Source organism: Lissotriton vulgaris, chromosome 4_1 (assembly GCF_964263255.1).
Source record: "Lissotriton vulgaris chromosome 4_1, aLisVul1.2, whole genome shotgun sequence".
NCBI lineage: Eukaryota > Metazoa > Chordata > Amphibia > Caudata > Salamandridae > Lissotriton > Lissotriton vulgaris.
The window spans coordinates 548,799,884-548,826,874 of NC_141691.1; the positions used below are offsets into that span (position 1 = coordinate 548,799,884).

Consider the following 26,991-nt stretch of genomic DNA (forward strand, 5'->3'; position numbering starts at 1 on the left):
ATGTGATATTTGTGGAGGTTTTTTGTAGAGGAGGCGTGCTGAACTCACATTTGAAGGTGCTCTCAAATATGATAAGGGATAGTTCTCGCATTTGCTAGAGTTTAAGCTATTGCATTGCCAATAGCTTAAACTCTCGTCAATGTGAGACCTATTGCATTGCAAATGCTTGTTATTTGTTGTTTAAGTCAGCTCCCATATTTTCTATCCTGTCTCCCCTCCCATAGTCTTTCTTTGGAACTTTGCATTTTCCTTCTTTATATTCTGTACCTTTATATTCTATCCACATTCCATCTTCACTTAGTTTCGGTTTTGCTTGTTCCATTTCCTTAAAACCATTTACTGAGCATTTTTTCCTTCATGAACCTTCGTTTTTAGTGCTTTGAACTTTTCTATTCAGCTAATTTTAGGAGTTAGCAGTCCAAAGAGGAAATCTGATGTGTGTGGTAATATTGCATGTGAAGTTACTGCAAACTCTGATGTTTGCCTGTGTATTCTCCGCTGGCAGTTGTTGGAATATGTCTCTCGAATATAGCAGAGTAATAGGGAAATTGTTGTGGTAACAGTGTATTACCCAGTAATTTTTCATTTCACAGAGAATAACTCATAATATGCGAGATAAAGTACTCTCATGTCACACATTATAAGTATATTGCAAGTGACCACAAAGGGAAACAAGGCCTAAAACTGATCTATTTTATAAAGTCATGGAATTCCAGGGTGACTTGCAATATCATTTTAACGTACTGCAAGGGTATTTTATTCCCTAAAGTACATGGCACACCTTCATCCGCACCTTTGTTTACATCCTTGGTGCTACCTTTCTCTTTTATGTTCTTTGCAGAGAAGAAGAATCAAACCAAAATCTGTAGTGTGAAATTAAACACACCAAAATGCATTGAATAATTTCTGTACAACGATACTAGAATTAGTTTAATGTAAGTGAGAATAAAACAAATGCTGTACCTCAGAACGAGTGGAATCATGCAGACATTCTATCTTTTTAGAATGACCTATAATGTGAAAAAGACAAACATATAGAAATAAATATCTGATTTCTGCTGCTTACTTTTTCTTGCTGCTGAGAAATATCTCAGAAGAAGGAAAAACTCATTCCTGCAGTTGTAAGTATGCCGAGCCTCCTGACTTTCACCCTGGTTTCTGCCTCAGGCAGCAGCCATGGCGATGTCATAAGTCAACTATAATAACTTATTATAGCTGAGCATGTACCTCATTTCTTACAGGTGACTAAAGAATTATATTCCATGTATAATGAAATTAGAGAAGGACTTTTATAGACAGATTTCAGCCTCCCACATTGTGATAATTTCAAAAGCCGAAATTACATATCCCTGAAGAATTTGTCATTTTGGGTGCAACAATACTGATGCTGAATTAGTGCAGAACTTAGAATAAGGGATTTCATGATTCCCTTCAACTTGTGTCATTCATAACAATTTTTGTCCTCTTCTTCATCACCCATTCTTGACTCTTCCTTCTCTGGCTTTGCTTTCTTCACTTCTACTACATTAATCCTTCAGTCCTTACTTCCGGAACTTTTAAGAAGTAATATAAGATGTTATCCCTTAATATAATATGAAACAAATCCTTGCAAAATTGTTTTCTATTTATACTTTCGAATTCGGGTGCAATGCTACTCTGTGTATTTATGCCTGATTCACAGGGTTAAAAGTGCACTTCTGTGTAAGGTTACAATTGTTTGCTATTCACAAAGGTGAATTACTTGTAGCATCTTCATGACCGTGGAGTCTCCACAAAAGGGCAAGTTTACCTTTGTGAATCAGGCCCAGTATATTTGCTAAATTACCATAATCACAATTACTCTGCATCATTATACAGAAGGTTCTTATTGGCCTTTTTTGTAATATATTTTTTTCAGGTCAACAGTTTGCACAAACATGGGAAGCGGCCAACATGTTATGAAAGCCATTGATGTCAACATTGAAAATCCATCCTTACCAAGTGACCGTTTTGATGCCTTTTGCATAAAGGATGGAGGTAAGCATTGTACATTATGACCAGAATTATTTTTTCATATCTTTCTTAAAGTGAATATCTGCCTTTGGGGATAAACAGCTTCACAATATTTGTTGAGCAATGCAATGATGCCTCCACTGCCTACCAGCAATGGTGCCTGGGAATTGCATCATGGGTGATAGTGGTTCCACTGATATCTAGAGTGTTGGCAATAATGTTCATTCATAGGGAAATATTTATTGAAATAATGGATTAGAGTAATGGACTCCAATATGGATGCAATACTTACTAGACATCCATATAAAATAAATGTATAATATGGACATAAATAGAAGTAATCAACGACGCCAAAACATCCTGTGATTCTGGGCCAATCCGTTAGGGCCAGATGTAGGCAATCCCAGAATACCGATTCTTAAATGCCGAATCATACTGATTCGGTATTTAGGAATAGGCAAATGGGATGTAGGTAATTTTACCGAAAAAATGACCGTAATTGACATTCATTCCTATGGGCCTGGAGGCCCATAGGAATGAATGTCAATTACCGAATCGGTAAATACCGATTCGGTAATTGGGGGAAACATTGAAGGGTGGCAGGGTGTCACTTTGACACCCTGTTGTACCCCTCAGTTGCGTATGGGTGCACATGTTGCAGACATACATGCCCTAAGGGCATGTATGTCTGCAAACATGGCACTGAAGCAATTTGCATAAAATTGCTTTTTGGGTGTTTTTCTTTATTTTCCACCAAGTTGTAGTTGGTGGTAAATAATGAATTTCAAAAAGGGGAAAGCACTCATTTGAGTGCTCCCTACATTGCAAATTCGGTAATTTACTGATTCGGTATTTTAAGGAATCGGTATTTACTGATTCTATCAGTAAATTACCGAATTAGCAATTTGGGCACCTACATCTCAGTAGCCTAATTCCGGTCGGTAACGGCCGAAATTCGGTAATTTCGGCCGTTACTGACCGGAATTATGCTTCCTACATCTGGCCCTTAATCTTCCTGTGCCTAAAAAATGAATGTGTGTCCTCATGTAACGTAACTGGTGCTATGTAAAGCGCTCTGATACCTGATTCGGTTTGGGTCTAGTTCGCGCTATATAAAACTCTGGAAAAAAAAAAGGCCATTTAGAGTTTTGCCAAAACAAAATTAGTAGGTATCTTCTCCGCCTTATTTAGAGTGTATACATGGGAATATACTGCAAATAAGGCATCTGCCATATTTAGAGTGTATACGTAGGTATACTATCTAAATAGGGCCAAGATGTCCTGCATCTGCCAAACTCTAAACTACCCCTTAAGTCTAACAAATGTAGTAATGAGCCAAAAAATCCCACATCTGTCAAACTCTAAACAACCATAAAAGTCTTGAAAATTTAGCAACAGATATTACACATTTTACGACTGATCAGATATGAAGACATATCAGACAAGGTTGGTTGTAGGGTATGTGGGGTGGAGTCACGCCATAACCCAATGTGGCCACTTTCCCCTGAGTTCCAACACTACAGGGGATAAAACTAGGCCAACACTGCCGCTGCACCCTCCTTGGCCTCATGCTCTGGCACCTCCAAAACGAATTTGAAGGCCACAAGATGCCTACTGTCTGCAACAGCAGCCACTACTGCTCTCAGCCAGGATCAGGTACCATGATACAAGATGCCCTCTCCTGACCGCAGTGCTCGCACCACCTCGTACAATGGAGCCTGCCTCAGACCTGCCTCTTCCTTGATCTTCAACAGGGACCTGGAGTATATTGCGGGCTCCTGTCACTGGCTACAGATTCTCTCTAGAGAGATTGGTTTGGCTCTCCTAGTTTCTGGTGCACATAGCCCAAAACCTCCAACTTGCTATCAATGTCTTCTTTTTGGCTCCAGGGTTCGCGGACAGCGGCCTCCTGCTCCAGAGTAGCCCCTAGCTTCAGAGGTGAGTACGACTGTGATCGGGGAGCTCCTCTCTCTTCCAACCCCTTTAGGAAGCCTTTGTTGGACGAGGCTTTGCATTTCCTAGCCTGTGGGGCCTGACCTGGATTTTTCTTTTTGGGGAGTGCTCATAGACGGCCCCTTCTCCAGCAGCCCATTCCACATTGCTCACATTTACTGCTGGTGAGCCTGTTGGTCTCTCCCTCTCCTTCCTGCTCCCTATGCCCACCCCAGGCTGTTACATATATATCGGAGACTTACTGTCTGGTGACTGATTATAGGTACAATTAGGCATTTCCCAGCCACCTTCCAATACTCCCCCCCACTTTGATCAACTATGGCAACAGATAAACACTCCAGACAGCTCCTCTTCACTGAAGTGGTGAGTGGCAGCAAATACACTTTGGCTTCTGTGCCACCAGCAACCCCTCCATGCAAGACACACCCCTTTGTGCTATTCTCAAAGAAATCACCTCTATTGGTACCAACTATCCGCCATGGACTTGAAAATTACAGATCATACCCAGGATATAAAGAGTATTAAAACTGATATGGGGCTTTTCTATGCAAAGTTGACTCATTGAATGGATGCCTCACTCCTGCGGGGGAAGATCACAAACCTGGGGACTGTCCATCAAGACATCTGGCACATAATCTCATTAACCGGGAGGACCGATCTTGTTGGGACAACATTCGTTTTTACAGACTTCCTGAGCATTTAGGACTCTCTGATACACAAGCATTCTTGCTCAATCTCATCCCAAACTGACTGGATTGTCCTTTGTCTCTCCTCTTGAAATCCAAAGAACACATTGGATACGGGTACGCCGCCCACCTGCGCCCGGAAGCACAAGGCCCGCCTCATCATTGCCTGTATTGTAAGGCATTCCCATATTTGACAGATTCCTATAGAAGCTCACAAACATGGCCCACATGACATGGATGGATACTGTATCAATATTGCAGCTGACTTCTCCCCGGATACCAACACCAAGCGCTTTCTTGCTCTTCTCTCCAAATTATAAAAGTGGGACATCAAGTATGGCCTGTTGGAGCCAACCATCAAGTGGATCACAGTGGGTGGACGCTCAAGAGATTTTCATGATCCACAGGATCTGGCCCAATTTCTGGACTCCCTGAATGAATCCAGCATGGGCACCTCTCACTTCTACATGATATGCAGCATCAACGATGCCAGCAGGACCGGCCTTTCTGGGAGCCTTGGGAACGAAGAAAAGGTGATAATAAGGGAGGAGGAACTGACCCATTCTGATGAAAGAGACAATTGCTGGTCCCCTCTGAAGCTGGAATCCTCTGGGAGTGACGCTTTTGACCTGCTCCTGTGAATTACATATGAGACACACCCTCAACAATTGACGTATTGAACTTCAATTTAGATGAGTAGTTTTTGATGGGAATGTTTATGTTTTGATCCTTCCTACTTCCCTCAATCCCTTCACCCTCCTCCTACCCCACACCATCCCTGATAGCCCTTCCCAGTTCCCCTTCCCTCCTCACTCGCCATCCATCCCACACCTAAGCTGATGCCTCAATGGGCTTTACTACTCCCATATTCTTTTCTACCCTTCCTCGCCCGCTTAGCTGTGACTCAGCACCTTATATACCCACCCATGAACACTGCTCCCTGTGGGCCCTTCTCCCGGACCCCGTACTGCTCCTTCAAGGAGATCAGCACGACAACTAAGGCCACTGCAATTTCTTATTTGTACGCCTTTATCGGTATCTCATATGCATTTCTGCCTGGCTTCGCTTTTCCGTGCCAATTGTATGATATTAGACTGTGCAAACTGAACTCTCTAGTTTGTATCTTGTCTGTTGCATTTTACCAATTGTATTTTCTTGTTTGCATCTGGCCACACCTCCATCTTCTAATGCTCTGGCCTACATTTATATTCAGATACGTATTCGTGTACAATTTTCTCTCCATCGCAATACCCCTTCCCCTCCACCCCCATTCAGTCAAGTTGGCTGCACATTTAATTTTATTCTAGTGTAGTTATCATCTCCCACCAGCACTCCCCATTCCCTTCCGGTGGCCTGTATCCATCGGAGAGCCTAGACCCATCATAGACAGTTTTGTAAGCGGTATCTGCTTTCCCTCTGCACCTGCATTGAGTGCCTTTCACTTAATAATCATATCACCCACTCCCCAATTGGCTTTTGTTCCCATCAGAGTGCACTCCTTGGCCACAATCCACTATCTACTACCCACAGCCTCTTCCTCTCCCTTTTCCTCTCCTTTACCCCGCTCATATTTATCTCTATCTCTCCCCCCTCTCAATCGTTTTTCATCTCGACTACATCACCTCTCCACCTGCCACTCATCTCTACGCCTTCCACCTGTGACTCTGTAATTGGCTACCCCTAACTACTATCTACGGCGCTCCCGAGCATATCACACTCCACCATCCTATGCTCCCAGACATGACGTCCCGGCCTCTCACAATTATTTTGCTCAATGTTAAAGGATTGACAAACTATGTGAAGTGTAAAACCTATCTAGTCTTGCAAAGAGTAGAGATTACCCTTGTTCAAGAAGCCCACCTCTCCCCTAAAGAGGCTGAAAAACTTAAGAGGGACTGGGTAGGGAAGATCATTTTTAGCTGCAAATTGTCCGACATCTCTTCCATGTCATCCTCCCATACATCCCCCAGATGTTCAGGAAAAATGTTGTGGCTATGCTCATACATAAGGCTTTACCTTTCAGTGCTTCAGACTTGGACAGACTATGAGGAATGCTATGCCCTAGCGAAGCTTAAAATTGTCTCTAGGACCCTAAGGATTGGCTCAGTTTATGCCCCCATAGGCTCTGAAGTCTAAACTCTAATTCCTGTCCCATCTTCACCGGCCATTAACTGAGCTCGCCCCCCAAACTTTTCATGGGAGGGGACGAGAATTTGGAGCCAGACCCCATTCTGTACAAGACAGATCCCATAGATAAACCTAATGAAGTAGACAGAGCTCTCATGTGCGATCTCTGAGACAACTAAACCCTTTCTGACATTTGGTGCCTCCTGCACCCGAAGGACAAGGAATATTCCTTCCTTTTTACGGTGCACAATCTCAGCTGGATTACTTTATCTCTCCCATCCAGTCTCCCCCAACATCTCAGACTGTACCATCCTGGGGAGCTCACTGTCAAACCACTCTCCGGTTCGACTGACCATTGACTGTAAAATACAATTTCCAATTCACAAACCCTGCCGTTTTACTGTAGCACACTATAGAACTCCTCAGGAGAAAAAAACTGTTACTATCCCACTTGGCTTCCTATCTTTCTGATAAGTGGGGGACTATCTCCTCTCCCCTGAACCTATGGGGCACTGCCAAGGCTATGCTGTATGGGCAGCTGATAATGGAGGTGACGGTGGCCCACAAACTGCGAGTCCAATGCCAACTGGGACCCGGCAGGGTTACCCTCTTTCCCCTCTACTGTTCATGCTGCACATGGAACCTCTGGGGGCTGCCATATGCCAGTCCCCTCAGATAATGGGCATCTGTATCATGGCAGGTACTGCAAAAATACTCTTATATGCAGATGATATACTGCTTATGCTCACACACCTGAACAGATCTCTACGAACTCTAATGTTCATCCTCACCTCCTTCTTCACAATATCAGGCTGTAGGATCAATTAGGACAAGAGTGAATCACTGACCATGTAGCGCAGCAGTATGAAGGCAGCTGTAGACAAATTCCTGTTTCTGGCTTAAATACCTTGGTATCTTCATCAATACAGACTTAGAAGGCATGGTCTACGATATTCTAGACCCTCTCATAACTAAAAGTACCAGAAGTGGACAAATCTCAATCGCTCTCTTTGGGGGAGAACACTGCCTCTTCTGGTCTGTACCTCCACCCTCCGAGCAATAGACATGAATATCAAATCTTTTATATGGGTAGGGACGTGAGACCTCGCTTGTACTTTTCTAAACTGATAGCACAAAGGAAATATGGTGGCCTGTGGGTGCCTAGTATAGAACACTATTACCAGGTTTTGCATTTGGACCAACTATCGTACAAGTAACCGATATCCCCATATCCCCGTTCTGGGTTAGACTGGAATGTGACATGGCCCATAGTGACCTCAGACTGGATATCCTCTATGGACATAAATCATCGGCATCACTGACCTCTAGTCCTATAGTGCACACAATGGTGAGGCTCTGCAACCATTCTCTTAAACTATTGCGTGGTCCCACCTGACTGCATCTTACAGACTCTGGAACAACGCGGACATCCGGGTTGGTGGTCACCTAATACAGTGAAAGACTAGGACTCTGAGGAATCGGATCCTAAAGGATATCATCCGAGAAGTGGAGCTGAAGCCCTTCGCCTCCCTACAGATGGAATTCCGACTACTCAAGCCACGAAATCCAACTGGAACACTGTCTACATAGTATCCTAGGGCCCAGGTCATGAAACATGCTTGTTTCTACCATTAAACATTAGCTGGTGACTTGGGGTATGTTCCAATGGTAGAATTTGGCACTTTATAACTTCATAATCCAGCACCTTTTCTCCTGCTCCCTACATGTCTCACCTTCGCAAACATTGGTAAGACACTCTGCAAGTGCAATATACTGTCGAGGACTTGGAGGCAGTGGTAGAAAATCTGGATGGAGGGACTCGGGAGACATGAATCAAATTCTGTCTCTTCAGAACAATGCATCCGCTCAAATCTTGTAGCCCTTGGCTTCCTTCATCATTCAGGATACTGGATATGTGCAAAACTGGACTGTGAATCACACATATCTTATGTGACTGACATCTCACATAATTATGCTGCATGATACAGATGACCTATCTGACCTCTCGACCTATGAACGACAACTGTTACTGACAGCCTTGATCACGGCAAAGCTTTGTATTCTGCACAAGTGGTGCTCGCGTCACCTACCCGCACAAGACGGGTGGTTGGCCAAAATGTATAAAGTAGCATCATATGGGAGAGTTGTGTACTGACTCCAGGATAAAGAGGGTGTGTTTGAATCCATCTGCTATCCCTTCCTGAAGCTAGGAGGTGGAAAAGATCAACGCTAATCCAAGAGGAGGATCCATGACTTCTGCACTCAACAGAAAAGAGTGCAAATGGATACGTACTCTGAACTCTGTAACCCATGGACTGAATGAACACAAGGAAATTTCCAAGCAAATGGGCTTACTGTAATTTACTGTAATTCTTTTGGCCCTATCCAGCCCTGAACAATTGTGGACTACACCCTATTACACAGTCTTATACTGTCTGACTGTGTTATTTGCCAACTGACCTGATCTTTGAACAATTTAGCATCAACTGTAAAGCTTGTATAAATTAATTTATTGTCTTATTCCATCCATTCACGCTTCTGTCCTTATCCGGCCCGAACAGTGGTTAAACCCCCCCCCCCCACCATTTACTGTCAATTGTTTAATTTGTATGCATTCACTGTCTGATTTCACTCATTCCTGCTTTTGTTCCAATTAATGTTTCCTCTGGCCTATGCGGTATTCCTATCTCAAACCCTCCCGCCATCACGCTTGATGCATGATACCTGGCACGCGTCCACGCGCTGCTTAGCAACCATCCAGCCTGCCCCCGTCACCGCACGTTAGGCGTAATACAGTAGGCCTCCACTGTGTTGCCCAGCAACGGACGTAATGTACATACAGGAGGGCTTTTCTTAAACGCTCTTACAGTGGTTCCGCATTCATCGCTTGCAGTGATCGTGGTCCGAACCACAGCGCATTCTTCTGCGATTTGCTTCACTTGAACACGGGGTAGGTCCCTATCCGAAACCGCAACTTTCACCGGCGTTAATCCCCACTTCACTCCTCTGGGATTCACGACCTGCTCGACGTTGCGAGCATTTTACACCCGGCGCTTTAATCTGACTCAGAGCTTTTTTAGCACTCACTTCACTTTGAATTTTTTAAAATATCAATTAACCCCCTGTGCTCGACAACGCAATTACCGCCTTGAGTTTGGCAATCTTATCGCGTCTGAACATCGATCGAAGCATGTTGATGGAGGGATCAAACACGACTCCCTGTCACTGCATAATTATCCATTAGTCTCACGAGTCAACCACTCTGATCAGTTTAAAACGATGCTTGAAGCCCTAACATAGAGGGAATGAGCTCATATTTAGTACAATGTCACTTATTAGTCTAACGAGTCAAACAGCCTCACTATAGAGGGAATGTCTCTTAGTTAATATAATAGCAACGGTGCATATCATTTAATTGGAATGTCTGACATAATATCGACAGACAGAATATCGAAATACAAAAATATCGGCACAAAAATATCGACATCAAAAATATCGGAGTCATATCTTCATAAAGGTAAGTACAAAAATATCGAAAAAATAATATCGTAGTACAAAAATATCGAAATTAAAAATATTGTTTTTTTAAATGTATTAATAATAATGTAAAAATAATTTTAAAATACATATAATTTTACAAATATGAAATAAAAATATTAAAACAAAATTAAAACTAATACATATACATTTAAAATAAATAAAACACTTAATAATTTAATGTAATTTTCTTTTTTTTAATTTCATTTAATTGATTTAATGTAATTTTTTTTTATTTTTACCCTGTACGCCTGTACCCCAAAAACCCAAAACTGACCCTGAACCCTAAAAATATCCCTGTACCCCAAAAACCCAAAACTGACCCTGAACCCTAAAAATATTCCTGTACCCCAAAAACCCAAAACTGACCCTGAACCCTAAAAATACCCCTTTACCCAAAAACTGAAAACTGACCCTGAACCCTAAAAATACCCCTTTACCCAAAAACTGAAAAGTGACCCTGAACCCTAAAAATACCCCTTTACCCAAGAACTGAAAAGTGACCCTGAACCCTAAAAATACCCCTTTACCCAAAAACTGAAAACTGACCCTGAACCCTAAAAATACCCCTTTACCCAAAAACTGAAAACTGACCCTGAACCCTAAAAATACCCCTTTACCCAAGAACTGAAAACTGACCCTGAACCCTAAAAATACCCCTTTACCCAAAAACGGAAAACTGACCCTGAACCCTAAAAATACCCCTTTACCCAAAAACTGAAAACTGACCTTGAACCCTAAAAATACCCCTTTACCCAAGAACTGAAAACTGACCCTGAACCCTAAAAATACCCCTTTACCCAAAAACTGAAAACTGACCCTGAACCCTAAAAATACTCCTTTACCCAAAATTAATTAATATAATTTAATTACCAATTAATTATTAATTCACAATCACAATAAAGTAAATATATTAGCACATTAGCTGTAATTATTTAAATCAATAATTAATATTATTTTTCCCAATTAATTAATTAAGAATAACAAAAAATTATATATAAAAAATTACTCCAATTAATGTAATTAACTAATTAATATTAATTAATTACCAACTAATTAATAATTAAAAATATGTACAAAATTATATTAATTAATTAACTAATTAATATAAATTAATTACCAAATAATTATTAATTAAAATATGTACAAACATATATTAATTAATTAATTATTATTAAATTACTTCCCACCCTATTCCCCTATAAACCCATAACCCGCTACAGAACATATTTATCAATTAATCAATTAATTAAAATTAATTAAAACTTAATTCTCAATTAATTAATTAATAATTCCTACTAATTAATAATTAATTTAACATAATTAAATTACTTCCCACCCTATTCCCCTATAAACCCACAACCCGCTACAGTAGTAAAAGACAATATTTAATTAAATTACATTATAAATAAGTAATAAAACATAATAAATACAATATAATATACACTAAATTCATTTAAAAACTTGATATTAGTAACATCGAAGTTATTTATTTCGATATTATTGACATCGATATTTAAAACTTCGATATTACTGATATCATACTAATATCGATATTAAGACTGTCGATATTACTAAAAATACCTCTTTACCCAAGAACTGAAAACTGACCCTGAATCCTAAAAATACCCCTTTACCCAAAAACTGAAAACTGACCCTGAACCCTAAAAATACCCCTTTACCCAAAAACTGAAAACTGACCCTGAACCCTAAAAATACCCCTTTACCCAAGAACTGAAAACTGACCCTGAACCCTAAAAATACCCCTTTACCCAAAAACTGAAAACTGACCCTGAACCCTAAAAATACCCCTTTACCCAAAAACTGAAAACTGACCCTGAACCCTAAAAATAACCATTTACCCAAGAACTGAAAACTGACCCTGAACCCTAAAAATACCCCTTTACCCAAAAACTGAAAACTGACCCTGAACCCTAAAAATACTCCTTTACCCAAAATTAATTAATATTATTTAATTACCAATTAATTATTAATTAACAATCACAATAAAGTAAATATATTAGCACATTAGCTGTAATTAATTAAATTTAATAATTAATATTATTTTTCCCAATTAATTAATTAAGAATAACAAAAAATTATATATAAAAAATTACTCTAATTAATGTAATTAACTAATTCATATTAATTAATTACCAACTAATTAATAATTAAAAATATGTACAAAATTATATTAATTAATTAACTAATTAATATAAATTAATTACCAAATAATTATTAATTAAAATGTGTACAAACATATATTAATTAATTAATTATTATTAAATTACTTCCCACCCTATTCCCCTATAAACCCATAACCCGCTACAGAACATATTTATCAATTAATCAATTAATTAAAATTAATTCTCAATTAATTCTCAATTAATTAATTAATAATTCCTACTAATTAATAATTAATTTAACATAATTAAATTACTTCCCACCCTATTCCCCTATAAACCCACAACCCGCTACAGTAGTAAAAGACAATATTTAATTAAAGTACATTAAAAATAAATAATAAAACATAATAAATACAATATAATATACACTAAATTCATTTAAAAATTGATATTAGTAACATCGAAGTTATTTATTTCGATATTATTGACATCGATATTTAAAACTTCGATATTACTGATATCATACTAATATCGATATTAAGACTGTCGATATTACTTACCTTCGATATTTTGTCCCATCGATATTTAAACTTCGATATAATTGTATATCGAAATTTAAAACTCGATATTTTGCCTGTGTACCATTTAATTGCATCTCGCTCACTTACCACTTCTATAATTTATTTGGGTCACATTTAAGCACTTTAAGACAGACCTTTTTAGTTACTCTGGCATACACAGCCGCTCTGAATTAGCTTTTTTCCCCTCTCTAGGTTTGACCTTTTGGCTACCCACCAGGCTGTGATATCTCCACCTGTTCCCCATGTGAGTAACTCCTGCTCACATACCTAATTTCTGACGTTTTCAATCCCACTCCTCTCTGAAAACCTTCTCCCCTTCTTCCTTTCCAGACTGTCCCTTGTCTTGAGAAAGACCCGCCGCGACCACCAACAGGGGCGCATTAGGGTCGAAACATTGACGGCTTACCACTGGTCCAGACACTCCAGGAGCTTGTATAGTACCCCTTGTCTCCTTGGAGTACTAATTCAACACTCTGGCCATCTTACTTCCCCATGTATATTTTGTATATATGTGTCACTGGATTTAATGCACTGATCACTTTGTTCACCAACAGTCACGTTCATCACATGTTTCCTTAACGGTTTTACCATTTATTGAAACCTGTGGCATCACAGAATGAAGTAATTCTTATGTATCGTGATTGCTTTTTACTAAATATAAAGACTTTATTCCTAGTTGCTTGTTTTCAGAGAGGTTTTTTCAATATGTATTGAGCTGATCTAGCCTTCCTTTAAAGTAATTTCTCACTACCCAACAGAACCATCTTTGTATTTAACCGCGCTTACCCAGGTTCTGAGGGACACAGGGTCACCCCTTTTATGTAAACCAAACTGCAGTACAAAGCTATGCTCACTCGAGCTGGCTGGACAGGGCTTATCGAGCCCATACATAAGTAAATGCTTGGAGGTTTATCAAGTGCCTCCACTTCTACCTCTATCCCGTTAGGGATACCCCCACCTTCTTTTCTCTCTCTCCTCTCCCAACAGGTCCTCAGATGGGTAGTGTAGCTCAATATTATTGGCCCTCCCTCCCTTGTACACTTCCATACCCCTAATGACCCATGAAGGGCATCATTAATGGGGACTGGACCTCACGGAGAACATATACACATTGCCTCCGTATTTCTTCTGACTGCCACTTTGCAGTAATGTACCTCTTGCTACCCTCATAATAATTTAGTTGTACTACCAGTTGTTTTCTCTGATCCTATTGCCAACACATGTTTAGTACAAACGGAATGCACTGTAAGATCCTGACCTTGTGTCTATTGAGCTGGTTATACGATTCGATGGGGCATTTTTTTACAAGGGAATAGCGGAGTGTGGAGTTAAGCACAAAATGCTAATGCCACGCTCCGTCTTTCCGAAAACGCAGAGATGATCCGTATTTACAAAGATACCACACATACCTGTGTTTTCCCTAGTGCTGGCACCAAATTAAGCTGTCTAGCGCCAACACAGGCACCATTGTCTGCGTTGAGGGAATGATTGTTTATGTGCAGGAAGGCATCCCTTCCTGCACATAAACAATCACAAATGGTGATTTGAAACTTCCAAGTGTGCTGCATTGTGCAGCACACATAGAAGTTGCAAATTGTCATTTTTTTAATGATTGGTCATCTGCAGGAAGGGACACCTTCCTGATCATAAACAACCATTCATGGTGTTTTCCTGATTATATGTGTGCTGTACAATGCAGCACACATAGAAACAGCAAAAACAAGGAGAATTTAACAATTTCTTCTTGTCTCGCCATGTTGAAACTAGGGTTTTCCCTGGTCTAAATTTTGGCGCTACCTCCTATTTACGCCCCCCTTGTAAATAGGGGGCAGCGTCAAAATCAATGGGTATTGTTGCGAAACGCCCAATGCAAAACCCATTGCCTCTTCCTTTCACACTGAGTATAGTGTGAAAGTGTGCCTTATTTACAATGCGTTATAACCAACAGGGTCAACACAAATAAGTCACTGGGACCTGGGTATAAAGTTTTGCATAGAAAAGGGGGGTTCCAGACTCGGAGGGATAGAAAAATCAAAGTGAAAAATGCATAAGAAAAATTAAGAAACAATAGCGGGAGTATAGTGTTATTTAATCACACAGTACTCAACCTTATTATTAGTTTCGCAATTGCATACAAAATGTATTCATATTTGGATAAAGTTGTGCCCAAGGAGAAGGAGGGAGGGGGGGGAAGGTGTGCGGTGATGGGATTTGTGTAGGATGAAAAGGAAGATTCTTCTCTTCAGTGCAAGTCAAAGAATACATTGTTCATAAATACATTACTATGCTGGCTTCTAGAAGAGCCAAAGAAACATGCCACAATGGGTCAAATAATTCAAATAACCAGGCTTCAAGATGCTATATTAATCTTGCTGGGGGTAGAAGTTGGTTGTGTGGGGGGTAGGTAGTCTACGTTTCGACCCTAGATGACGTAGGTTAGTTTCCCTTACAATGCGGGTCTTCTTCAGGACAGATGGGGAAGGTTGGGCTGGTTTCCTCACGCAGGAGCAAATCCCACCGTCGAATACTGATGGATCCCATGTTCCGGGTCTCATGGACAAAATGGAGCCCATATTCGAGAAAAAGTCTCTGAATACGTAATGAACTTGCTAGTTAACGTGACGAATTCACTCCATATTAGCCGAACTTATTAAATACGGTACAACATCACCAAAATCGTGACGGAACCATAACCTCACGGGACAAGATAGGATTTACAGAACCTCATTCCTTGTCCACGTTTATTTATGAACCATAACATGTGAAAAACGAAATCTCCATCTTAAACATTGGAACCTTACGTATAGGTTGGTATCATACATTTTTTTAACATATTTTATATTACCAGAGAACAAATTGATAGGGTATCTAATACATTATATGGAGATACATACAATGAACTGGAGGAGCATGGGTTAGCTCCAAATTTGCTAATGCTGGGCTCCGTCAGTTCAAACACGCAGGCATGAGCCGTATTTACAATGATGCAGCACACCTCTGCTTTTCCCCTAGGGCTGGCGCTTAATTAAACTGCCTAGCACCAAAGCAGGTACCCTTGCACCATATTGCACCATAGTACAAGGGTGCCTGCATTGGGGCAATGATTGTTTACGAGCATAAACAATCCAGAATGGCAATTGGTAACTCCTATGTGTGCTGCATAGTGCAGCACTCATAGAAGTTACAAATCGTCATCTTTTCAACAATTGTGTGTGGGAAGGAACACCTTCCTGCACATAAACAATCATTCATGGCGATTTGCTGTTTCTATGTGTACTGCACAATGCAGCACACATAGAAACAGCAGAAACAAGGAGAAATAAAGCATTTCTCCTTGTTTCGCAATATTAAGACCAGGTTGTTCTTTATCTTAATTTCGGCGCTGCACCATATTTATGCCAACCTTGTAAATATGGGGCAGTGCCAAATCCAATGGTTGTTGCAGCGGAACGCCCACAGCAACACCCATTGCCCGCTCCTTTCACATTAATGGTAGCATGAAAGGGGGCCTTAAGTACACTTTGAGTGGCTTAACGCCACTTTGTAAATAAGGCAATGGGCTTAACGCCACCAGAACGTCTTAAAAAGTGAAGTTCTTGTGGCGTTAAGTCCTTGCACATGTAAATATGCCCCTTGTTTCCTGATACAAATGCCACATTATGTTTGTGACAGAATTACAGCAATCATCGATGCTAACGATACAATGTACTCCTTTGAAAATTCAAACGAACTTAGAAAATCCCTGGGTCTCTGAGAGTGGTCTGTAAAGTCATTATGTTGTGGCTGTATCTACTCTTCTGTGATATCTCATGGGAAGCATCCCACTGGGGTCATAGGCTTGTTCTTTGTCAGTTATTGTCAGTGCCTACCAGTTGCCATCTTGAGGGTAGCTGTTATATTTCCACACTCATTATACATTCAATGGTGGGAGGGCCGCTGTCCTTTTCATTCCCATTCATCCTAAACATGATCACTTCCAATGCTGTAGCAAATTCAGGTTTTCCTTTCCCTCTCTTACCCTTCATTTTTAACAATGTTCTTCCACATTCAGACAACTTTGTAATACTTTTTGCTTGCCATTTAGTCAGATTAGGCCCTTCTGTTGCTTTCTAGCTCATTGCAATTTATCTTTTTGCCACTGTTGGAACTATTAATTTATTGGAGACTTTTATTCATTTAGGCGTGTGTAGATTCCCAATCTACATGTTCCAGGTGCAGTAGCGGCTGCTACAGGGAAATAGTGGTGGGCAAGGAGGAAGGTTAAAAAAATAAAAAAATAAAAAATTCACTTACCTCTTCGGTTGACGCAGGAAACTTGAAGCACACAGGCTCCCAGACTCCCTTAGCCAATCCCAACCCTTCTGTCTCCAGCATGACATCAGTGTCCCGATTGGTCTGAGCGCCGTAGTTCGGCGCTCAGACAGGGAGTGGGAGGCTATGCATGTTCCCACCCAAGCTTTGCATGTTCTCCACTCAGGGTGGAGAAATGCTAAGTGCACATGATTGTTTGGTCGGCCCAAGACAGCCAAACAAACTGTCATGCACACTTATTAAGCGCCCACCACTCCTCCCCCTGCTCTGTGAGCAGCCCAGCTCCGCCTGCACCTACAGAGCCAGTAGTGAAAAATAGAATGATAGTAACAATGTGTTATTATCATTTTATTTTTACTGTGGGGTGACGCTCCTCCATCTTAGCGGAGGTGCTGCTGCTGTCTTGTTGTATAGTCTGTGTTTCTGTCAGTGTTTTCATTAATAAAGCAAATGATACTCATCTGAGGACCTATGATGTCAGTACAGTTCCTGATCATGTGATAGAAGACTGCATCTTCTTCTCTACACTAGCAGGCATTTTTCCTCGGTGCACAGGTAATGCCTGCTACTTCTTTGTATATATTATAAGTTCTATAAATGTAGTTAAAATGCATTAAGCTGAATCGAATGTTTCTTGAAAGTCTTGGGCGTTATTTAATATGCGACCCCACACATTTTCGTTAATAGTCTTATAAATGTCTGTCACCTATTGGTGAAGGAGTGCGAGCAGAGGAGTGTTTCTGCCTTATTTCTCCCATTGGTTTTACATATCATGCTGGGCCCTTATGTAGGGGCAGTTAGTTTTGTCCTGCGTTCCAAGTCTTCGGAGTTCTAGCACTAATTGCACCATGTAATAAGAAATGTCCTTCAAGCATGTCAGAGTCCCTGATCAATTCTCAGGAGTCTTTTAGGGCCCTTCCCTTGAATCAGGATGGCTCCATAAATGACATTTATTTTTAGGTCACGCTTATGCAGCGTTCATGCACTGCATAGGAAAAAGACCTTTAGAAATCGATTCAGTTTTGCAATCAAAAACGTGCACGCATTACATTGCTTTGAATGGCAATGTGTGGACGTTTAGCGATTCCCATGTGGGAGCGAGCTTTCTAACCATCTGTTTGTAATTAACAGATGGTTCCTGCTCGCTCCCGCAAGGAAAACAGGTGCAGGCCCCCTTCTCTCTCCCCTCCCCCTGCTGCCTCTCGTCAAACTTTTTTTTTTTACTTTGAGCGCGCGGCGCGCATGCTTGTTTTTTCCTGCAGCGGCAGGCACAACCGTGCTTGCGGGCGCACTACTTCCGGGCTTCTCTTTCAAAGGACAGGCCGGGTCCACCATGTTTGTTTTCACAATCCTCTTGCGGCTCCAAACTGGCTTCCAAGCAGGCCTAGCTCCTCGTCAGTAAATCATTTTTCCAGAGCTGCCCACGCTAAAGCCCGACCCTGCCCTTCCCACAAGCTCCCTTCATAATCTTCCACAGGTCATGCTGAGCGGCTTTCAATGCCCTTTCGGCCACACTTCCGCCTTCAACAGACAACCCATTCTGAACCACTGCCAGGCGGCTCAGCAATCCTGCCTCCGCTAATGTTAGGACAGCTCTTTATTCGGGTTTCACTGGCTCCATACTTTTGGGCTATATCGGATGGCTCGTTTCCGTGCCGGGTTGTGCTTGTCAGGCCTTCTTCTGTGCTCTGTGAACAGAGAGGTAATTATGCATCCTCTTCCCAGGAGACATAAAATTTCAATTGATGACTCCTTTTACTTCAAATAGTCCAATCAGTGTATCTGTGAGCGGCCTCTCTGAGTTTTATATGCATTGCGATCACGCGTTCACACAAACATATCTTGACATAACTTTTGTACTGTGCATATATTGTCCTTGTGTTTGTTGCCATATTGACGTGCATTTGTTTTTGATCTAGCTCTATGTTTATGTATGTAAGGGAAAGTTCATTGCGCATAACGTCTTCTTTGTTACCCGTATACAGATGTATGTTTGTTTTCATGGCTGTGATCTCACAGCTGATCACACAAACTCACTCCCATGACCCAACCCTCCCTGGGGAAAACATACAGTGCCTCAGAAGTAGCTTCAAGCTTAGATCCTGTGGTACAAACACAACCAGGCGCGCACTGCACTTTTTTTATATTTCTATTTTTTTAAATATTTCTCACTTTGTGAAAAGGCTTTTCCCACCCTAATATCTTTGGCCTGACAACTGGCAACAGGACTGGGGCAGACCCCAAATGGTTGGCGAGTGATTCCTCCCAGCCGTACTGGATCCTGCCACAGCCGTACCAGCCTGTCAGAGACGTGGCCTGACTGGGAGGCTCCAGGTACTTCCATAGGGCAATGCGCCAAAGGTCATGGTCTGGCTCAGAGGTCACCCATTGGCTACACAGGGTTTGAAGAGATTAATTCAAGCACTTTGTGTTGTCGTAATTCCTTCATAAACCCATTATTCAGCTCCATGCAGACCCTCTGCCAGTCTCCAGGGCCTCGTTATCCTGAGAGGGCCTAATGGGCTTGTAGGCATGTTTCAAACAGGTATGGAAGGAAACACTGCACTCTGCATGATAGGGCTCTGGAGATGCCATCAGAAAGGGGTGGGAGGCCCACTTTAGGGCATTTGGTACCAACCATATTCCTCTGTTTCTTTGACTGTCATTTCTTCAGAGAACTTCTCATGAGTTGCAACAGACCCTTGACGTACATGTATTTATTTAAAGTGATATACAATTCTGCATGATATCTGTAGATGACTTCAGAACCCTAAAGGTATAATGAAAATACAGTTTGATGAAAGAGGTGGGGAGGAGATGGGAGTCCAACCACATAGGTTGAGCACCTGTGATCAGGTTTTCAGGCGCTTCCTGAATAGCTTGTATTGGGGCTCAGTTTGAGGTAGGGGTTTTAGGTACCATTATAAAAAGGAAGAGCCAGGTGTGTTTTACCACCACAACCTACCAAACAGATCTACTTACCTCAGCTTCCCCTAGTCCCTGCATGGGTTTCCACTGTTGATGCAGTGCTGAGTTCATTGTGTCCATCCCTCTGGAGCAGTTCTGAACATCAGTGAGACTGCACACTCAGAAATGGGGCTCCACCATAATATGCACTTACATGTTTACCATACTTTTCATTAATGGTCCTGCTAAATATTTAAAAACCAGCTCTGTTACTGCTTGGGGTGGGGGTTGTTAGAATATATGTGTTACAGTATACAGGACACTCTAAAAACAATTTACAGATAAATGATAACATAACTAAGATCATAAACACCAGGGCTAGGCACTCTCCTTTACCTGAGGCAAAAAAACAATATATGTGTGTGTAACCTGATGACCAGCTTCACATGAGACTACCATCTACTGCTTAATTTGTAAAAAACATAAGTGCCAGGCCCTTGTTATGAGATCACTTCTGCTCGCACCGCTCATACCACCTGCCAGTACTACCAACGACAATACAAACACAACTACTAACTATCACACTCCTACAAGGGTGACAATTCCAGCCCCCCAAACATATCAGAGAGCACAGCACTTCTCCCCTGCTCCGTCCAGCCCCACCCTGCCCCGCCACTAACTGCAATAGGGAAAATAAAATGATAATAACAATAAGTTATTATCGTTTCCCTTTCCTATATATTAATTTATCTCCCTTTCGCACTTCCTCTGTCTCCCTTTCTTTTCTTCTTGCTCTGCTCCTCTGTTTATATCTTTTCACTCTTCCGCTCATCATTTTCCCTTGTCTCTTTGATGCTCTTTTTTTATCTCTGTATCTAGATTTCTGCAGTTTCTCTTTCTGTCTTGCCATCACCCGGGCCCTCATCCTCTATTTATTTTCATCCCTCCTGTGGTCACTCTCTGCGTAACATGCACTATCTGTTCCCGTCTCTCAGTTTCACTCCTTCTCTCTCTCGCTTCCTCTATCTCTCACACACACACAATTTCTTTCCAAAAATCTCTGGCTAAACACTTATAAGGTGCCAAAGACGAGACCTATTAGCTACACCAATGCTTGTCTTCTTTGAAACTTTTCATTAATAACCATATGATTCTAGCAGCTGATCAAAACCTGCTGGAACTGTACAATCATGATAGTCAAACACATGCATAAGCTGTCTGTAATGAAGCTCCATGTGTTACCTATTTGTAGTGTCTCTTTGTGTCACTGTCTATGCCACCAGGGCTTATTCTTCAGTACAACTGGTGACCTACTACAGTGTGAAACAAAGTCCCCTCACTCACAAATAATATGTGCGAGATGCCAGAGGACCAGTTGAAGAGCTACACAGCTTGAGCACCATAAATAATAAAGTTTTAGAGGCCCCTAATTACTTGTCTATTCATAGACTGCCAACATCCACGTTCGCGCAAGAAATCATTGTCCACCTCTTTCTTTTAGGAGCAAAAAAGGCCACTTTATTTTAGGACAGGTGCATCATCATTTCACGAAACACATTTCATTATTTATTTATTTACAAATTCCAACTGTACAATGATCTTGCAAAACTGAATCCCAAAACCCAGAACGAAAACTCCTACCTACTACCCCTAACCTACCCACGCTACCCTTCAGGATGGCCAACCCGCTCCAGGCTGCCCACCCCCCTACAAAAACCCCGCCTCTAGTTAGCACACCTGCACCCATCCTAACTGTGGCAAACTAAGGAAAGGAGCAGCACCTAAAGTACCGCAAAAGAAGAAAAAAGGACCCCCACCCAAATGTAAAAGAAAAAGAGGGAGGGTGGGTGGGGCAAAACAAACCTCCCTGATAGCCACCCGCTACGCAGTTCCCAACCGTCAGCCTGACCCCTTTATATCTGTTCCCTAATCAGTCCCACCTGATTTCCTGATTCTCGCGCGAACCTACCCAGGAAGAGACCGGCTCGTGCCTGGCTCTCCCTGGGTCCCCCCTCGCGCAAGAAATCATTGTCCACCTCTTTCTTTTAGGAGCAAAAAAGGCCACTTTATTTTAGGACAGGTGCATCATCATTTCACGAAACACATTTCATTATTTATTTATTTACAAATTCCAACTGTACAATGATCTTGCGAAACTGAATCCCAAAACCCAGAACGAAAACTCCTACCTACTACCCCTAACCTACCCACGCTACCCTTCAGGATGGCCAACCCGCTCCAGGCTGCCCACCCCCCTACAAAAACCCCGCCACCCAGGAAAACCTTTAGTGTTTTCCTGCCCCACCAAAAGAACAGGAAGGGGCACACCATAACTGAACTTGAAGAACTTTACTAATCAAATCCCTGAGCTCCAACAGGTAAAAAGAAAGACCCAAAGCTGAAAGATGCACTCCGTCCTCACAAAATAAATGATGTTCCGAGACCTGTAAATGGTAATGATTCAAACAATATATACCCAAATTATGACAAAAAGGTCGCATCGTCCGGTTCACTTTTCTCCGGGCCTTTTCGAGAGCAGAATGGTTCCTGGCTCCACGCCATTGTAGACGAGGTACAAATTCAGTCCATATCAACACGGTGTTCACCCATGTGGTTCTTATAATTTCCAGGTCTTGCTTCATGAGTTTCAACAAAGTCAACCCCGATAAAGTAACCAGGTCATTCTCTCCCAGATGTAACACCAGGAGATCCGGAGGGCCCCCCAAACACTGGGAAACCAAAGCTGCCAAGGCGGGAAAAAGCCCGCCCCAGCGCATGCCCCCAGTTCCATACCAGGAGACCTCGTGTGACATGCTGTTGAGACCCAACGATCTCCCACAGAGCTGATTGGCAGCGGCTAAAGCTGCACGTTTAATAAAAGAGTGCCCCAGTATCAACACCCGCCGTTTGCCTCCGGCGACCGACGGCCAAGGACCTAGGAGAAAAAGAAATGTTAGACAAGCCAAAAATGCACTACTTTCGTACATATTTCTCACAGCATTTGGAACGCCAGCGCCCAATGCGCCGGATCTGGGACCAGTCCCACCCCAAACGAGCGGCCTCCGTTGCCGCACCAATTCTAAAGGAATGTGTACCAAACAGAACCGGGTCCTTCCCCAGGCGCAACAACACCTTGCGCAAGACAGCCAACAATTGGGATGCCACAATGGGACTCCCATCCACGTGACAAAATATAGACCCTTGTACAAAATGCGGAGAGGAGACAAACCCTTCCCATTCCCCAACCGGGCAACATGCAGAAACTCCACTCCTGCCAAGGAACACCCACTTACCCCGGCCCAACTGATCAGTTTTGGAGGCCCGCAGCCACAGCCGCAACCGCTCACTTTCCAACACCACCTCACTACTAGTCATGCCTACCCTACCCCGTAACCCCAACAATTCAGATGCCCGGAATGCCCCAAAGAACAACCAAATGAAACACAAACGGAATTTGGCACACTCAAAGGCATCATGACAACACGCCTCCAACCCTGGTAACAACAACTGAAGCAGCTCAAAAGTAACAGGCTGCCGGAGCTGGGGACCACCAGCCCGAAGCCTGGCCAAACCTTTCAACATTTTACGAACCAACACCCCCCCAACCGGATCCCTTCCCCACCAAAGCTGCCCATAAAAAGAAATCCCAGCCAATTTGCCCGAAATGGTAGTGGGCGATAAACCTTTGTCAGCCAAATGCAACACAAACTGCAAGATGCCCTGTTCGTCAGACCAAACAGCCCCAGGTGATCCCACCCAATCCTTACCGAACTGCAGAAATTCACTCCAAGCCTTCACATACCCCCGCCTCGTGGAGGCAGCCACCGACTGTTCGACCAGTTGGTGAACCCTCAATCCCCCAGGTCCCATACGTACTGTGGGATCGCTGTCGGTTCCAGGTCCGCCCCAGGAGCTAACTTGCGGAACTCTGCCCACTGAAATCGAGACAAAGAGTCAGCGATGCAGTTAGAGGTACCGGGAACATGCCGTGCTTTAAACACAATATTCAATTGCAGACACCGTAACATGAATGCGCGCAGTAAGCGCAACACCCTTAAATCACGAGCCTTCTGGTGATTGACAAGATGTACAACTGCCAAGTTGTCCACATGAAACAGAACTGATCTATTCCGGAACTCATCCCCCCACAGATACAATGCAACCAGTAGTGGGAAGAGCTCCAGAAAGGCGATGCTACGGCCTTGTTCCTGCCAGTGTGCCGGCCATCCGGCCGCACACCACCGACCGTCCCAAAAGATCCCGAAGCCGTGAGCCCCAGAAGCATCAGTGAACAACTGTACTTGCCACACCATGTCCTCATCCGCAAAAAACAAGGACACGCCATTGAAATCCTGCAGAAACTGAAGCCAAACTGTCAGATCGGAACGGACAGCGGCGGTAATGCGAACCCGATGATGGGGAAGGGTCGCACCGGACATGGACAACCCCAGACGCCTGCAGAAAGTCCTACCCGCCCGCACAACCCGACAAGCAAAATTGAGGTAACCCAACAGCTTTTGTACCATTTTCAAAGCAACTTTCCGTTCCCCCAAGACCAGTTGTATGAAATCTGACATTTCTTGCACTTTAGGGGCAGGCAATCTCGCCATCATAGATAGCGTATCAATTTCAATCCCCAAGAAAACCAGGGACGTACAGGGGCCTTCAGTCTTGTCAGGCGCCAAAGGAACGCCCTATTCCTCCGCCAGTGCCTGAAAGCTGTTCAACGCCGACTGACACTGCCCGGAGCGACCTTCCCCAATGAAAAGAAAATCATCCAAGTAATGACAGACCAGGGAGTGGCCAGTGACAAAAGTGAATCTCCACTGCAAGAAAGTACTGAAAGCTGCAAAAAGGGAGCAGGACACGGAACAGCCCATTGGTAATACTCGATCCACGTAGAAACAACCCTCAAACTGCATTCCCAAAAGACTGAAATCCCAAGGATGGATGGGCAGTAGCCGAAAAGCCGACTGAATGTCGCTCTTGGCCAGCAACGCCCCAACACCTGCCAGGCGCACGAGCCGTAAGGCATCGTCCACTGAGGCATAAGTAACGGTTGAGTCAGCTGGATCGATGAAGTCATTAATGGAGGTACCCTCTGGCCAGGATAGATGATGGATAAGACGAAACTCCCCTGCCGCCTTTTTGGGCACCACGCCCAGGGGCGAAACAATCAAATCAGGCAGAGGACACGACACAAAAGGACCAGCAATTCGACCAGCCGCAAGTTCGGCGTCCAGCTTTTTTCTCACCACCTGTGGACTCTCCTTCACAGACTTCAAATTGTCCGACCACCTACCCACCCTGGGCCCCTGGTATCCGATCCGAAAACCCAGTTTGAAACCCCAAGACAAAATCTTAGCGGCTTCAAAATCCGGATAATCCACTAGCCAGAGATCGAGAACCGTCTGTCTAATAGGAGTAGGAGCCCTTGTGAAAAGACTGCTGCGGCTGGCCCCTACCCCCTGAACCTCGTCCCTGGTCGCCCACTCTTTGTCCAGGAAAACAGTGGGTGAGGGGGTGCTTCCCTCCACACTGAGAACACTCATGCTTGTACCGACAAGCTGGCCTGTTGCAGGAACCCCGGTTAAAGTGCCAGCAAGTGCCAGTGGCGGCTGATTGACCTCTACCCCAAACCCCCGCCCCAGACTGAGCGGGGCGAGCTGGAAAGGGCCGATAATACACTGGCTGTCCGCTAGCCGTGTGGGTCGTAGCAGACGGATTAGCCGATGCCATCCACTGTAACCATAGTTCAGAATCAACCTCACCCCATGAACGCTCGGGAAAGGCGCTCATGCGGGCCCTGAATTCATCATCATAAGACAACCAGGCAAAACCACCAAAATAACTGTGGGCCTTGCGGACAATATCAGCATATTTAAACATATCAATAGCTTTGTCAGGATGATGTTGACAATAAACACTGGCATAAATCAAAAAGGCTGAAGTCCAGTTCTCTATAGATTTCGGAACCCGAGGCCTCCGAGCCAGTTCCAACTCTTCCTCCTTCTACCCCTCTTTTGCCTGAACATCTCTATGGAGGAGACGAAAAACATCCACAAAAGCCCCAGACCAAATCAGATTCTTCGTTTTTTCGGACAAATGAGATCCCAAAGGCATCCCCACCCCAGAATAAGGTAACTTTTTCGGTAGGATACTATCCTCCGCAACCTGTGTGGCAACCTTTCCCCCAGTCCCCCCAGTAGAAACTTCATTGGCAACTTGCCCCACAGGAAAATTTGAAATTACCGGCCGCTCAAGCCTTGGTGCCAGAGCGACTGGCTCAACCACAACCCCATCCCCAGTAGAAACATTCGAAAATACCGGCCGCTCAAGCCTTGGTGCCAGAGCGACTCGCTCAACCACAACCCCATCAGCAGCATTCAAAAATACCGGCCGCTCAAGCCTCTGTGCCAGAGCGACTCGCTCAGCCGTAGCCCCAACCCCAGTAGAAACATTCGAAAATACCGGCCTCTCAGGCCTTGATTCCAGAGCGACTCGCTCAGCCATAACCCCAACCCCAGTAGAAACATTCGAAAATACCGGCCTCTCAGGCCTTGATTCCAGAGCGACTCGCTCAGCCATAACCCCAACCCCAGTAGAAACATTCGAAAATACCGGCCTCTCAGGCCTTGATTCCAGAGCGACTCGCTCAACAACCCCAACTTCCGTACCAACAGACCTTGTACTTTTCACAGGGAGACTCTCCCTAGGTTGCCACACAGACCACCACCCATCCTTACCTTTGGGCAACTGCTCGGACGGCAG

General features: G+C 43.2%; 1 protein-coding gene across 2 annotated transcripts in view; it reads left to right on the plus strand.

Annotated features, from left to right (window-relative positions):
• Positions 1-26,991, plus strand: part of SUSD5 (sushi domain containing 5) — a 528,474-nt gene that overhangs the window by 270,140 nt on the left and 231,343 nt on the right. For both annotated transcript variants that reach the window (XR_015309865.1, XM_086964685.1), the window contains exon 3: positions 1,898-2,016. Coding sequence is in view for 1 of the 2 variants with exons in the window: in XM_086964685.1 (XP_086820811.1) it covers positions 1,898-2,016 (119 nt within the window). In the remaining variant the exon portion in view is untranslated. The remainder of the gene's footprint in view (positions 1-1,897; positions 2,017-26,991) is intronic.